General features: G+C 38.0%; 1 protein-coding gene across 4 annotated transcripts in view; it reads right to left on the bottom strand.

The window, feature by feature from the left end:
- BMPR2 (bone morphogenetic protein receptor type 2) overlaps positions 1-17,263 on the bottom strand; it is a 109,628-nt gene that overhangs the window by 18,996 nt on the left and 73,369 nt on the right. For all 4 annotated transcript variants that reach the window (XM_056348490.1, XM_056348493.1, XM_056348492.1 and 1 more), the window contains exons 4-7: positions 8,225-8,335; positions 7,625-7,716; positions 5,369-5,599; positions 1,274-1,388 (exon numbers count right to left, since the gene is read on the bottom strand). In XM_056348490.1, the coding sequence (XP_056204465.1) occupies positions 1,274-1,388; positions 5,369-5,599; positions 7,625-7,716; positions 8,225-8,335 (549 nt within the window). The remainder of the gene's footprint in view (positions 1-1,273; positions 1,389-5,368; positions 5,600-7,624; positions 7,717-8,224; positions 8,336-17,263) is intronic.

Genomic DNA, 17,263 nt, shown 5'->3' with positions numbered 1-17,263 from the left:
TATCCACAGTCCCGTGTCAAATACAGCATCAACTATTTATGTTACGATTGGAACTGGCACCTATTCAGAAGATACATAGACAATATTATTCCAGAGAGTCTGAACATGTTCATCTTGCAAGTGCTCTGATCTTTTCCAAAGAATAACTTCAGTTTTCCTAGTTTATATGCAAATTTATTTTGTTGGTAAAGCAGCCAGCAGTATAGAACCGGCTTTACTGTGGAATTGATTCTATTCCATGAGTTCCTTCCTAGCATTCATAGATCAGCCTATGGCTCTCTCTTCTTTATGATGGAAGGTTTACACATTTTCTGGCTGCTAATGGACACACCTGTCTGCACATTTCAAAATGATGAACTTAAGATCATAGCTGCAGTTTCAATGGCCCACAGGAATACTGATTTAGGTATTTTCAGCCTGGCACATCTAGCCGCATCTTCAGTCGTCATTCTTTGCTAGAGCTGATGCTTAACATTTGGGATACACAGTATGGAATTTTAATCTTAACATTAGCACCTTAAGATCAGAATTAATGACACCATCCTTTCATTTACTGCCAAAAAGCTAATGCTTCAGCGCCAGGCCATATTCTGCAGCCTGATACATCACAGATCTCAGAATATCTGCTTTATAATCATGATATTTCAGCTGCTGCAACGCTGGCTGAAGCACATGAGCAGAGATAGAAGATATAAATCAGTAGGTTGTCACATCTGGTGCTCTAACAGAACACTGGAAGCCCAGCAGTACTGTCTGCATGCAGCGAAGATGGGCCCACACCCTGAGACAAAAATCAAGGGATATGATAAATCAAACTACAACGGAGCTAGAGGATTTAATTATTTCTCTTTGTGTATACAGTTCACACAAACTAGAAATTGCTTTGGTGATTTGTGTCTGAACTGCAAGAACAAACAGAACACCCCATCTGTTTGCTCTCTGCTAGACAGACATCCAGCACTTCAGGTCTTCAGTCATCTGTTGCCATGATACAGCAGCACCGCGCTGCTCTGCTTCCTCCTCCTCCTCCTCCTCCCTTTTTCTGGGGCTGTGCTGGCTCTCACTCCATGTTTTCATACAAGTGTCATAGATGGAGCCCATGACGTGGGATTGTTCAGAAGGGAAGAACACAGCAGAAGTTCTGAGTAATCTCTATTTCTATTCATCATTCCCTACTCACCGTACCGTCACGGAGAAAAAAGAAAAGCCGGAATCTACTACCTGATAGAAATAAGAGTATCTTGAACGTCTTGGCATCCCCTCCTGGCCTTACCTCCTCGAGGTAGCTCCGTGTGCAGGTAGGCCAAGCCCCTAGTTATAGAGTGTGCCAGACGACAAGAGCTCACCCAGTCACTGGTGTGGAGACTCAAATATTTGCACAAAGAACCCTAAAAAAAATAAAATAAATCTGGATTAAAATCATTGCCCACTTGAACAACTCAAAATCTTTAGGACAGTCAGTTTTACCCATTGCTCCTGAAAGGTGTAATCCTGCAACTGTGTTTACCCAGATGTTTTAAAACACCAGACTGGACCAAAGTTTCATTAATTTCAAGTGCTGCCATTTGTTTCATCTAAAGTAGCAGAACAGAAAATTTATCACAAAATAACAGGGATTGCCTTTAGGAATAATTATATTAATTACAAAACAAAAGCAAAGCACACATTTGATTTATGCTTCTGAAAAAGTCTTGTTGAACAACAGAAGAAGAAAGGTAACTGCAGACATTTAACAGCTTGGGTTACTAAACAGTGGCCTTTAAACCATTAGCACTTACAGAAGAATATTCAACATCTCTCGCTGGCATCTCCCCTGCTATAATCTATTTAGGTATCAAAGCAAAAAAAAACCAATGCAGAGGCAATAAAGAATTCAGAATGCCACATGCACCGAAGAAACAGAAAAAAAGAATGTCATGTTCCCCTTTTTTTGAAAGAGAAGTTAGATGTGAAAAATGGGGTATTTTTAGTAATTTGTGGTGGAATCTCCAAGAAAACCAGAAGGAAGGGTGTCATTGATGATACTAAGATACTGTAGAAATTGAGGCCATTATCTGAAACAAGAGCCAGAACCTGAAAACTATGACACGTTTGGGCAGTTTTTATGCACATAGTCCCAATGACAATGTACTCTGTTTAAACAAACTATATCCCCATGCATATAGAACAAAGTCATCCAGTTCTCTGTGCATACATATTACAATACATTTATGTCTACAAACTACCCTGGTTTTGCCTATTTAAATCTGTAATCTTAAAGAGGTACCAATGTGTAATATCTTCTCATAGGTGCAACCAAAACCACTTCATTGCAGAATTAGTTATGTAATATTTGGTTTAAAAAAAAAAAAAAAAAAAAAGCTGGTATGCGCCATTCAAATCCATTTCGAGTTGACATTCAGGTATGTAACACATGCACAGCTCAGATGGAGGCACACAGATACCAGAATTTAAAGTGACCGAAGCATTAGACATTTTATGAATCCAATGCTAAAACTAAACTCAAGTTCTTGACACTCCTTAATAGAATTACAAAAGTCTTACAGCTTTTCAGACTTAGCCTTGCAGAACAAGGAACCCCTAAGTAAATAACCTCCTCGGTGAAAACACAGACCAAGTGTCATACAGGTTTACACAAGCATTTTTTTCATTGTTTAAAATGCTGTTATATGAACTTGAAATCAACCCAGAAATTAGTTACAGAAATTTACATTTTTTTCTCAGCATTTAAAGCTTTTAAAGAAATACATATGGCTCTTATTAGCCTTCAAATGCCAGCAGCTTTGGGTGTGGTAAGGGATTTTCTTGGTTTAGTGGGTTGAGATTCCAACCCATTCTAACGGAGGCCACAGGACTGTTGTCATGGTGTGACTGACATTCGGTGTGTGAAGATCTCAAACCCACTTCAAGATCTTTCTGCTGTAGAGCTTGCCAGCCATCAATTATTTTTTAAGCTAGCTGAGGGCTGTGATTTTATGTTTTCAGTGAAGTTCAATATAAATGACAGCCAGGAAAAGCTTTCGACAAGACTTAGAGACATATATATTTGTAATTAAGATTATTCTTGTTAGTCATGAGTTATGTTAAACTGGGGACATTTGTTCTGATTATAACTTTTGATAAAAATGATGGCTTTGTTTTAACAATCGCAAGATTCTGTATGTGTTTTACAACAATTTTTCTGTTGTTCTAAAAAGACCTGAATGTCTGACTACTGGGGGGGGGGGCACATCTGTGGCTGCTACCTATTTCCTGTTATGTCATCCTTGCAAATTACTCACTGCTTATTCACCTGCCACACCTCAGAATACCATCAGAACAGCATGCTGATTGATAAATAGACATATCCTTCGTTTTATTACTTACGTACTTCCTTTGGTCAGAAGGCATGTTTGGATAACAACACAATTTGGGTCAAACCTATCTGTCTCGCTTTCACCAAGACAACACCAAGAACAATTTTCTGTGTGAAAATGTTCCGGTTTGCATGTTCATATTTCTGAGGAGGAAAGTATTTTGAGGGAGAATGATGTTTTGGATGGGGAGCATTTCACCTGCACGACTTCGGTGGGCCACTCCTTATTGAAATAAGATTTATGACTTCAGTTTGAACAGTGCAATTCCCTTTTAGGAGGACTGCCACAGCAGGCTTCCTTCTCTGCTGTTAGCTCCACATACAGCAGAACATCTGCTCTCTGAATTAAGGATCACACTGTGCATTAATTACACCTGCTGTGCACTTTTTCCAATGACTTCCAAACCACCAGTGGATTGATTTTAGTCTAATCTTGCTGTTCTTAATACCATACTGAGAAAGACTCTGATAATACGATGTCATAAACCTCATCTGTGCATTTAATCAGATAGTTAAGAGATCCTGTTTATATAAGCAACAAGACAATTTTCAATCAAATTACATTTCAGCTGAAAATTCATTCATTCAAGAAAACAGCAAAACCAGATCACCTTTTAAGGCAGTTACGCTATGCCCTCACAGGAGCAGAAGACTTGCTTGATTTCACTTAACTCAATTAGCTGCAAATCAGCCTACTCTGCCAGAACAGGCCAGAGCTGACGTGCCTCGCCACTGTCCATCTGGTATGGCATGACTGAGCTTTTTCTATGGTTGTTCCTAGTTCCTGCAATCTCTTCTTAAATGACCATCTCTTAAAAGCCAACATGACCAAGTGTGTCCTCACTTAAAAGTTTCAGTAAAGATACTCTTCATGTATTTGTGAAGTGTTTATGTTGCCTTAAATTTTACGCATAATTTAGATGTTTATATAGACATACACATTTGATTTTCAACACAAGCATATACATAGAGCCTAAAACACGCTAAGACAGGCCATCATTACTGCTGTTTATTGCTGTTCTGCTTCTTTTTGCTACTTGAATAAGCAGCTTTAGTCCTACTGTCCCCATCACCAATCAGGCTTCAACAATCACCTTTACACACTGAAGCAAATAATAGTATGAGTTCATACTTGAGACCAAAAAGCTCATTAAAAAACATTACTTAACTGAACAATTAAAGTTCTTTCCCATATACAAGTGAAAACCCAAATTATGAAATATAATTTTTTGCCTTTTCATATATATAACCCTGATATATATTAAACTATATGATTTTTCATGAAAGTCACATTTATGCTGTGTATTTTTAAAACATTTTTTTGTTTCTATGCATGTGTACACACACACAGAGAACATTAGGAACTCAATGAATCTGAGGGATGCAAGAATCCAGTTAGTTAAGGAGGTGTGAAGATACAGTTCTGGAAAGTAAAGCTGCCTTCTTAAGACTTGTCCTACATCATCAATATATGGTACAGCAAAATAAATACGGTATGCCACAGAAAGCTTTAAAGAAGATAATAGGCTAAAAAGCCAACATGATTTACAGTACCACAAAAAAGGTTGCCAACAGTATCGGATCTATTATGTTCCATTACAAAAACCCCAACATTTACAGCTACTTAGTGAGGTCATAACTACCGTAACAGAGATAATGCCTTCATACCAAGAAGTCTGAAATTTATTAAATCCTTTGTAAGTACAACAACTCTTCAAATTCTGTCCTTGAATGTTGCACAGTTGACTAAAAAACCTGCACCACAACCAAGATCAAACACTACAGCTAGAAATTTGTAAGACTACATTTGGTAGCACTCACTGGGAAATCTTAAAGCCTATTACAGTAAACCACACTAAGGTTCATTAAAATCATAATTTATATGGACTATTTTTACATTGCTGTGCAAGCAGAAGCAATGAAAAACACTGGCAAATGCTAAAGTACATCCTTTTTAATATGGCTATTCTTAGGAATCTAAACCAACCCAATTGATTTCTTTGAAGCACTTACATTGGGATAATATTCCATCACCAATAAATACTCCATACGGCCATCTGCAGTGAATCTCTCATCCCCCACAATGAAGCGGGCAATGTTGTCATGTTCCATCAGTGGAATCCTGTAAATGTTCCTCTCATTGACAAAGTTCTGACGATTAGCAAAAGAAAATACTTTCACAGCAACTGGACGCTCATCTAGGGAGCCTTTATACACCGCCCCATATCGTCCCCGGCCAATCAACTGCAAAAAAATGTAAATAATTAGTTCACTAAATAACAAATGAAGACAAAATCCGAGGTTTCACTCTACACATTGTACGCCAACTTTTGTGCTGACTTATACTATCAAAATTAGTGAATAGTCAATATTTTGTATTGAAAACTAGAATTAGAATACTATCATAAAAGCTATTTTGCAGCTGGAAACCTCAGGACAGGCCAGTTTAGATCTTAATTAATTGATCTATAGTCTGAATACCCAGTAAATAAATGATAATCTATTCGGCAGTTTCATATATAGAATCAATAAAATCTATGTGTTTTGTGCTGCTAATTCTCTTATTAAAGTTCTGCCTACTAAACATTTGTAACTTATGAGATAAATTTTAATTAACTTCAGAGATCACGGACACGAAGCTGAAGTTCTTAGGTCTAAGATAGCTTTATAAGCTGTACCTTTTAGGTTAGTAATAACAATATATCCATTTGTAGTGCAAAACAGGTATCAAAAGAGGTACGCAGGTTTTAACAGAAAAGAATACTTAATTCCTTACTACCTGTGAAACTTTATTTGAGCCCCCACTATGTTACAAAGTCCACAGAACAGCCTTTCCCATCTCCATGGCAACTGAAGAAAGATGTGATCTCTCCTCTAAACCAAAAAGTAGGACCACCTTCAGAAAGAGTCCTAGTTTCTAAAGCTCAAAAATTTCTAACTACATAAGAATTTAAACATCTATTTAAATCAAATAATTTTCAGGAAGACCTAGACATGAAAGTGTAAGGATTTCACAGAGCAGTACCTTTTCACTTTTAAAATACTTACAAATGGACGAGAAATGGGAAGCAGAAGGGTTACAAAAGTAATGTTTCTAAAGATGATAAAATTGTCTAAAAGGAAAGTTTGCAACAATAAAGTATCCTTTAACAGATAGACTTTCCGTTTCTCAGTCCTCCTATTCAGCGAATTGCAAAGCAGCAGCGAGTCACTTCAAGGTACTAACTCAAAATGTATTCCCCGCCACCTCAAGATGTCAAAAGGCAAACACGGGTTAAGGCAATTTGTTCCACGGCACCCCATGACTGGGGGTGAGGAGTCAGCTCCTTGGGATTTATGGAAGAGGGCAGAAGACCCCATAGCAGATCTCTCCACCAACAAAGTCACTGCTTTTTCCAAGACCACATATCAGTATGAGTAATTTCATCTGGGGCTTTGCACACTTCTACAATACGCATCATTAACACCCTTGTAAACTCTGCTTCAAGTACTTTTTTGTTGGCAGAAGGCACCCAAGCTTCTTTGCTGATTAGCCTGCTGTGACCACTAACCCACACCATGCTGCATGTCTGCAGTCTGCATCTCTAGGTGTGATTTCTAACGGGCAAAAAAAAGTACCACTCTCTGAATCTCTCTCAGTCATTCTATTGATTTATTTCTGGCTAAAAGCTTTTAAAATTTCCGTAAGTTCTATCAAGCATACCAACTGAAAGCATAACATTTTGCTGTTTTCTGATGATGTATCTAATACCAAGCTGAGTAGAAAGTTCTGGTTGGCCTCTAGTTGCCATGGAGATAGACAGTAGCCCACTGTGAAGAATGACCCTACATAAATGCACCACTACTGAAACATACTACCCTATCTGCAGTAAATTCTATATTCCAATAGTGTTACTAAAGCATTTCAAATGACTATGGTGTGACATTGTACTTAAAAGCAATCAGTGTCAAGCAAAAAGATGGATCTTTTGATGCGATGCTGAAATAGAGCACATCCCAATTTCCCCCCATTACCTCCCAGTGTTCAGTATTTTCTTCTCAAGGTAGAACACGTTCTAGATAATACCAACAATATTACTAACAAAACCAGGCAAAATGTAACTGCGGTAACCTTTTTTTCTTTTAATTTCTTCTTTAAACTATGATTTAGAAGGAAACGTTACAGGAGCACTGACGCATTCATTTCTGTAACTATACCTGGGAGGTGAGAGGACCACAAGCGTTACACTGAATAAAAACGGAGATTAAGAGACTGAGCTGAACATTTACCTCCAATAACTTTAGATTATCCAGATCCAATGAGGGCTCTGATGCTGCTGCCTCCATCATGTTCATACTGTGCAGACCCTGTTTACGGTCTCCTGTGGAAGGGGAGGGAATCAGACAGTTTACTTTTTTTGCCATGCTACAGTGAACACAATACAACTTACCTGGGACTCGGCAAAAATACGTACGGTAGGCAAGGACATAGCAAGTAAAAAGGAACCCTGTAAAATCTTTTTGGAGTCAGTAAATCAGCAGTGAAGGTGCTGATAGCTACAAACTTAAGGCTATCTGCTACACAACTATTTTGATAATTGAATGTCACTGGCAATAACTGTAAAGCATGCCCACAATCTCAATTAAGCTGTGCTGAGCAGAGAATTTGTGGAAGAAAAATGGGTCCCAAAATGCCAGCTTGGAGAAATGATAAATCTCTCTGGTCTGTTATGAATGGGCTATCACCATAAAGTGTCAGAGGGGAGAGAAGGGAGTGTTATGTACAAGCGTATAATAGGGACTGGGGAGAACAGAAGACATAAGTATAAATTTGAGAAACAGTCAAAAGAACAATCTTTAAAAAAATAAAATAGGATTGTTAAACCCTACCTGCAAGCATCCTGTATCCAAAGAACAGAGCAGCAATCAAAACAGCCAGTACAGACACAGATGCAAGGGCAATAACTATAGTCTCATCTCGATGAAAAGAATGAGAAGAATCTGAAAGAAAACAAGATGAAGACTTTAATTATAAATATGAAAGAATCAGCAATATAAAACATGTAATTGTTATTACAAAAATGAGAAAAAAAAATTGTACTCTGGGTTGTAAAACATTGCACACTTTCTTATTAAAACCTAGGGATGTCAAAAGAGCGGATCGGCCCAAACACAGCTGAGCACCCGTGTGTCAGCAGCTCTTCCCAGCCTTTCTTTGCCACCATAGAGAGGCACCAACAGCAGAAAGTGAATGTTCTATCTAGCTGGCAAAGTTCAGCCCAGCCACACAAGGCCAAGTCGATGCACTCCTGCTCTGCTATCTGTGCCACAATCCAGTTCCCCGGTATGAGTCAGGTTTGTAACATTTACAAGTTGGGTTTTTTTATTACTTTTCCCCGAATGAAAATCTCAAAAATGGTTGCTAATAGTGCTGCAAGTATGATGAAAACTGATTATTGTATTCAAATATCTACAACATACATTAGATACAAGTCGATTTGTGCAAATATTTCAAAAATATTTTGTGGTTTTAATTTGTTCAGTGCTCAAGATAATTTTTAGCATAATTCTCACTCCTTAATTTAAAAAAGGACAGAGATACCTCCACAGACTGCAGCAGAATATCAGGAAACCTGCAGCAGAGTATCAGGAAACCTGAAACAGTAATAAAAACCTAAACAAGATTAAATAACCAGTTTTATTGAGCCTTTTTTTAAATTAACATTTGATTTTTGTCAAAATATATCTTGGTTGTTGCTTTTTTTCCCACAGGGGGAAAAAGTTTTCATGAAAAAGATCTGTTAGTGTCTTGAATGGTTAGCTTAATCCTTCTCCATGTCAGACTCCAGTCTTGCTTCTTGCAGCCATATAAAAATTCAGCGACTTTACTATAAAAATTTATTACTGCAGATATTCCTCTGATGTCAGAATCACTGGAATGTGGCACTACAAGGCCTCATTTACTTTGGCTTCAAAACCAAGTTTGGGAACCATGTCTAAACTTGTCTTATATATTGCTAAAAGTATCCTTAAAAGACTGTAATGAGCCCTAACTATGCTAAAACCACAAAATATAAAATGCACACGAGGCTTAAACATTGGGTAAACTTTTAGGTGAGACTGCAATACAATTTATCCCAGTCTACACTAGCTGAATAAACTGACAAATTTACTTCACTTGAACTGCATTTAAGATAAATTAAACATGATTAATTTATTCCAATTCCCAGTGTGGACAGACACAAGAGAACCAGATAAGAAGAGAAAGCAAATTTGTAAGACAACAGCTTCCACTTTTACATAAGCATAATGTTAAGAGGAAATAATAAAAAGCTGGTAAAAGAAAATAACCAGAGAGTTTCAGCTGTGATAGAAGTATGTGAAAAATCACCCACCAAAAATAACATGCAGCTTATATCTGATAAATCCTTTAAATAAGAAGCAGCTTGTGATAATCCCAACACCATCACATTTAAATTTGTTCAGTCAAAAGAAATACCAGCGCTACTGATTCTGATAAAATAAGTTTCACCAAGAAAAGCAGCTATTGCCACAGAGCACTGTACTGAGGAAGAAGTGTTGTGACTTTCTTTGCAAGGAGATTAAAAGAAACACGTTACAATTCTCCTCCAAATGCTGAATTCAAAACATACACACACACACACATATATATTAAAAAACATCATAAAGGAAACTTACATCATACAAAGTTATATGAAATAATACACAAGTGTAAGAAGCTGAATAACTGTTGGCAAGGAAATTACTAATTTTTGTGAATGGAGTTTACATTTTATTGGCTTATCTTTTAAAATAGATATTAAATGTGGCGGACTTTTGCATCAGTTCAAGATAGTGCATAGCATATACTAAGAAAATGCAGGTTTTGAGGGGCTGAGCTTTTTGCTGTAATCTCAGCTCTATTTTCTTTGATAACAGACCTAGAGTGCAGCCATCGGCAACCTTCCCATCACCACTGTTTATCAAATGCTATCTGAAACCCAAGTCTGATTGCTCTACTTTAGCTCTTTGTACAAAGGGTTAACAACATGCCTCTTCTACCCTGGAACAGGATCTTGCTGTTCTTCCACTGCTAGCACGGCCCAGGGCAAGGGCATCAGCAACACTGGTTATTTAGCAGGTCTGGCTGCACTGGCACACTTGCTCTTTCTCCCCTTAGAAGCTTGTGAATGGTGGCATTATGCAGGCTGCAGAGCCACTAGAAAATCTCCAAATAACAACGTTTTGTGCCGATCAGCTGTAGAAAAACATGCAGAGAAAAAGGACCATTGCTTTCTCCTTCCTTGACAGACCATCCCCTCTGGGGGCTCTTTCTATTTAGGGGGTAGCCGTGCAGCCGCCAGGTAACCTCAGAGCGCTCCCTTGGCTTTCAACAGGAAAGAATGTTTTAGGTTTTTTTAAAGCAAAGTTGTTTCTTAAATCTTAGATTGGCTTATCTCGAACCAATTTTTGATTCTTATAAACATTTAAAAATAATGTTGTCAATATTCCAAAAGCAAAGTCTGTCCTACAGGGTGAGTTACTGTTATCAGGTTGTTGAGCAACATTTATTTTAAGAATAAATACAAATTTCTTAATAAGGGCAACTGAACATCTCAATGGAGTGGTAACATGCAGCTCAAAACAATACAAGTGGGTAAAACGCTGCATATGATGGCCAGTCATTTCCCAGCAAGGACAACCTTACTGTCTTTTACTTGTAAATCTACATAAGAAGAAATGCACGAAACACTGTAACAAAAAGCCCAGATGGCCCCAAAACCCCCACAAAGTATTGTTTCTATCTGCCATCTATCTGCTATCTATCTGCTTTGTATGACTAATAACTTCTGATGTTGTCAGATTATCAAACTTTCTTAAATAGAACAAAAAAGATATGTCACTTATTGACCCAGTTTTAAAACCTTCCAAAGCTTAACTAGAGTCTTATTAAATAATTCAGGTTTTCAATCCATCTCTTTCTTCGGATATATTTCACCAGCCTTGCCTTTTAAATGCCTGTACGAGAAATGCTAGCAAAGCCAAAACCTGAAAGGACCTCTCCAGGCACTCTTCGAGGTTCACATTTCCTCTTTTATCTATTTTTACGTAAAATACTGCATATTTTATTATACATATACATAAGCACACAAGCCGTATTTCTCTTGGTATTAACTGGAGATGCATTTTAATTAACTCACCAGAGGGCACATCAGTGTGGGTCAATAAAAGTAATTACTGACCTTCAAGCAAGGCACTTTTTAAATAGGCATGTAAAACACACACCTATGCAAATTGCATGTTTTCTTCCATGAACATAGTCCTGTCCAAAAAACCCATGAATGCTTATGATCAGGAAATTGAACATGAAAATTTATTTGATATCTCACTTCTTATCAGTAGTTCTAGATGCATCACAGAGCACAAACAAAGATTTTTCTGAAGACTTTGTTGGTCTGAAACAGTTAACAACCCCATTCCCAAACCAGTGGACTCTGGTTTTGAAGTTTATGTACAAAATGCCAAGACAGCTGCCCCACACCTTCAGTATTTTTTCATCATGTCATAGTACAAATTGACTTTAAACATACGTAACTACTATTCAACCACCGCATTTGAGTTTCTGGGATCATTACCAATATTTGGGCATTTCTTCAGTGACAAATGCAAACTGAACGATGAACAAGCTGTCAAACACCAGTGTCAAATTTCAGACTGGGAAGACTGGTGTCTGAATATTAATTCCCAAACCAATGTATAGCATAAAAAAATCAATAGCATATGCTGAGCAGAATTAGCTGCAGACTCTAGAAAATCCAGTGACTGAGGAGTTGACGGCTGAGCCAAATTCCACCTACGCTTGTATGCATTAAGTATCAGAAAAGCTTCCTCAAGTTTATGTTACTGTTGCTGAAAGCAGAGGTTAGTGCAGTTGCTTGTTTCACTGCTATTTATGTGTGAGGTTTTTATTTCCAACTTCCACTTAGGCTCCCTGATCTAAAACAAAACCTGACAAAACAAAAAAATTAAAACCAACAGAAACTGTTGTAAGGCCTGGAACACCGTAAGAGCCAACTTCTTATCCCACTTGGATGGGAAAGGGAGAGTACCACTCACAGGACTACCCACTCTTCAAGCAGTACTGTGAGGATGCCATTCAGAAGGCACTCAGCACATACACACTTCTACCCTGAAACATTTCTGCCAGTAATTCTGATACTAGTCAATATTTTTCTGAAGTCCACCAATCCCATCACAAAGAAATATCAGAGCAAAAAGCATAAGTCTTTTTTTTTTTCCCTTGATTTTTCCCCCTAAATAAGAAAAAGAAACAAAGCTCGACTCGTATTAAAAATGAGACGACCTCCTTCTGGCTGGGGAGCAGCTGGTAAACAACAAGCCACCATTCCCAGAAGCGTCCTGACCTCACCATCAATAAAGAGCTTGTTTTCTGGTTCCAAAAACCCAAACATAACAGCTCCTGTGTACAGAGAGAATTTTGTTGAAGGTACACACAAATAATTGAGAAAGTATTTCAGAGCACACTATGAAGGGTAATGCTTCTAGTACTCAGAAGTGAGTCATCTGGCTGAACCCAGCCCTGCACTTCAGATACTCCCTGCAGGCACTTCTACCACATTCAAGATTTCTCTCTCTCAGGCATCACTGCCACAATAGTTTCCAAGCACTTATACAATATCTTTGCTCATTTTTATTTTTTTTTAAATTAAGCTTCCATGTTGCCACACATGGAGGTTGTCTACTGCTGCCTTCCGAACCTTCCACAGGATTGACACAGAATGAAGAAAGCTGGCAGTGCTAACAGCATCAGGAGGAATAATATTCTTCCTTCAAATTAACTTTTCTGCTATAGATATAAGCTTGTAATATTAATGCAAAAGTATTCCAACTCGTGCTTATGCTTGAAAAAGCTTTGTTTATTACTCTGTAGTTCAACTGTTAAAATTTAAAGCCTTTTTTATATGTTTTCTGTTTCTCTGCTTTAAAATTAGAATTTATCCTATTAGCAAAGAAAGTTTTGAGAAGTCAGAGAAAACTTGAGACCAAACCAGGTAACAACAGCCAATGGCAAAAGACTCTGTAAACATACAGAACTCTTCCCTGGGAGCCAGAAAGAGGATGCTAATTCCTCTATCTTCCTTTCCCATTAGCAAATACTGTAAAACCCACAGACAGCCACCCCCTCTTAGCTCTCTCCACCCCAATATATCTTCCCTCTGTGGCCATCCCTGATAAAGCATCAACTAATCCCCTACTACTGACATTACTGTGTCAGTTCAAGCACCAGATTCTGTGCTGTGAAGGTAAATTACTCCAGCCTAACTGACAAACCGTGAGGAACTCATGCAGAGCTTTCACATTTCCTACTCCACCATTCAGCAGATTGTTGCTCCTGATACTACTACTAAAATTACAAGGTACGGAGTGAATAGAACGGGAAATGAAGAGAAGGAAGGATACTCTCCTCCTTACAGCGCCTGAAAGCTGTCCTGAAAACTACTCTCTACTGCTAGACCAACGATGCTACACCATGATGGCCACAGAGCTCCCCGCGACACCATAGCAATCATCATTATGATGAGACATCTTAAGGCAGCCACAAGACAAGGCGCTGAGTGTTAGCCCTACTGAAAAACTAGGCATCCCATGGGGAAAAATTTGATTGTATAATTAAAGGCAGTATCACAACACAAACACACACGAGGAGTTGGCCTTAAAACTGTGCAAGCAACGACATTGTTTCTAATCTTTAAACACTCTGGTATGAAACCTTAGGCTTTGAAATGTTGTTTCAATGCTATGTATTTATATGGGGGTGATCATATAATAAAGGACATTTGCACACAAATTCCCACAAGATCTCTATATTGCTATTATAGCTTTTCATTCCATTTTTAGAAATCTGCTACTCTTCATGTAAATGACTCACAGCTGTGTATCTGTCACAAAGTAGTAAATAATTCTAGAAAATATGCGTGTGTTTAAGTTTAGATACACATTGTATAAAAACATTTTAGAGAAACATACAATTATTCTATATAATGAAGATCAGTTTTAAAAATAATTACCTTCGTTCCCACAGAATTTCTGGTATCAATGTATCAGAAGCCAAGTGGTCTTACAGCTGATAGGTACCAAAATATTAGTATTTTTTTAACTTGCCATATCACCAAGTAAGTAGCAATGTTAGTCTCCAGCAAGTAAGGAAAACAGAACCCTTTAACCTCCACAGCACAACAATAACATCTGATTCTTCAAAACAACTACAGCTGTATGGACTCTGATCAAAGCCAGTAAAATTACACAGGGACTCAAAGATCTACAGATCACTTTAAAAAGAAGCAGTCTTCACGCCATCCTACAACTATTTCTTTGATGTGATAGATTCAATATGTTCATTACCAATCTGTTGCAGAAGTTGCTTTTCCATTAAGGAATCTTAATGATACTGAGGATGAGATCAGAAGCATGAGGGGAAACCTTACGGTTCAGTCATCAGCACAGCGCGATGAAGGCTGAAGTGTGGGGGCAACGTGGCCTTCAAGCTGCAGATGACTGCAAATGTGCTCTGCAGATTGGAAAAGAGACTTTTCAAGTATAATTAATTCTACTTGCTTTTAAAGTCGCATTTCTTTTCATAGAAGCCCTGCACAACTGTCATGACAGCGATAAGATCACAGTCCTTTGAAAAAGCATACAATTAGCAATATTTTCCAAGCGCCCACAGATCTCAATCAAAATCTGTTTATCTGTTGTGTCTACACATAGCTTGTACCAAACGTGTCCTAGAAATCTACAAAGTGTAAAAGAAGCCCTCGTCCCTTACTGTGCTCTAGCAGCGCATTCTAACCAAACCAAACCACCTCATCGGGTCTTTTTTCTCCTCTTTTCTGGATAGTAATCAACATTTCTTTCCAACCAGCTGACCACTACCTCATTCCTGACCCACTGTCCCACAGCAAGAGAGTTCAGTCTTCATCATGCTAGAGTAAATGACAAGAAAGCCTCCAATATAAACACTATACCAAAACAACTTGAATTATTTTACGTAAATCTTAAATTCATTCAGTGCAGGAAACAAAATGTGGAAAAAAAAAAAAAAAGCAGAGAACTCAAAATTAAGAAATATGTTAGTAGCCTTTTAGATACCATGGACATGTGTCAGATTTCACATATGTAAACAAGAATCTCAATCACACACCAATATAACTCAATGCATTCAAGCGCACATTTTCAGTTAAGCTGGAACTACAAGGTCAGAATACCTTGAAGTTATATTCTACAGACCTTTACAATGAAGGTCCAGCAGGAGCTATTGCTAGTTTTCCATTAAACCTATGCACAGGTGAGAATGATGAAAGGAAAAAACCCCAGCATTTCATTTAACAACTTTAGCCATTCACCTAAGCTTTTATAGGCACAAGAACATATACATAAAAAAAAATATTTATAGTTTTAAAACAACTATTATCCCAGTTCTGATGTATGAGCCTGCACATTTGAAATGAGGATGCATTCTTCTGTAAGCGCGTGACAAACTATTAATAAAATTAAAATCCATGTCCAAATTTTGTAATAAGATAGTCTAAAATGTAAATATCTGACACCTATCAAGCGACCACCTCCAATATTTAAACCATTAAGGTGAGAAACGTTATTTCACATACAATTTTTGGAGGCACCGGAATGCACAATGCAGTTAGCAAGAAAACTTCTGTGGAAGAGGGCGGAGGACTCAGTGCTAACGCAGGTGAAAAGCACAACAGGAACTGTATTTTTTGTGGGAGATGGTGCAACATTCTTTTAACAAAATAATCCTGCCAACCAGTAACCCAAAGGCAATTTTCTTTCATAACTGAAAACGGATGTTTTCCCTGGACTTAAGAGCAAATCCCTGGTTTCTAGTCTATTGGCTTAGATGAAGCAGAAAATTTGCACTTAGTTCTCATTGTTCCGTTATTTGAAGAGAAGATTTAAACAGTCACCAAAATGTTTCCACTTTGCACTTAGCATCATCGTATTTGACCAATTTTAACTTTTTATATAAAATGCTATACACTTCTTGTCATGAAGTGTCCTTTACGACACATCTTTTCATGTTTCTCTCCACATCAGGAGAGCTAAAATTTTAATTCATTTTTCACACAATTGCATCGCTGTATGGAACCTGAGCTGTAAGAAAGCACCAGATTCTCATGAGACTTACAGTAACATCATGACCTGGCAGCGATGCATCACAGGTTCTGTCTGCCTCCTCAGAGAATGCCTCAAAACATCATACAGCTTGGGCTGTAAAATTTATTTTCCATAGTATGCTCCAGAGGAATCCTGTTACACACAGAAGGCAGTCATTCGTGATGGCAGTTTCAGTGGGCAGATCTCTCTTTAAAAATCTGCTGAAGAAAATGCTGTTTAGATTTCACCTTTTGGGCTGTGTCTTGAAGACAAGGGCTCTCCCACTGCCCTTGTGGCCAGGCAGCCTGACAGGTGGAATCCATCCTCCTCTGGGGTACCAGCTGCCACCAAACACCTGATCCAGAGCCAGGCTGTGGGTATTACATCTGCCTTTTTTGCTTGTTTCGCAACTGAAGGCTGCATGGATACATGAAACTTAAAAATTAAGCATGTGTGGTAATTTCTTTGGCAGTAAAGTGGGTTATGCCATCCCTAAGGGTTCTGTCTTTAATGACTAGATGGAGAGGTGAATTAGCAGCTTGTCACATTTGTAAAGAAGTAATTTCTGAGCTGGTAAAACACCCATACAACTTCCCTTTCTACCTTTTTATTCTGCGAGTTTGGGCACCTTCAGTGTAATTTCTTATACTACTGAACAGATCCTTATAATCATGATGTATGTATAATGAATAACAACTCAAAACCAACCCCAAATTTAGATTATCTTTCTGA

The sequence above is a fragment of the Falco biarmicus genome, chromosome 8 (genome assembly GCF_023638135.1).
Source record: "Falco biarmicus isolate bFalBia1 chromosome 8, bFalBia1.pri, whole genome shotgun sequence".
NCBI lineage: Eukaryota > Metazoa > Chordata > Aves > Falconiformes > Falconidae > Falco > Falco biarmicus.
The sequence above is the reverse complement of the archived record's forward strand: the minus strand, read 5'-3'. Positions and strand labels throughout refer to the sequence as shown.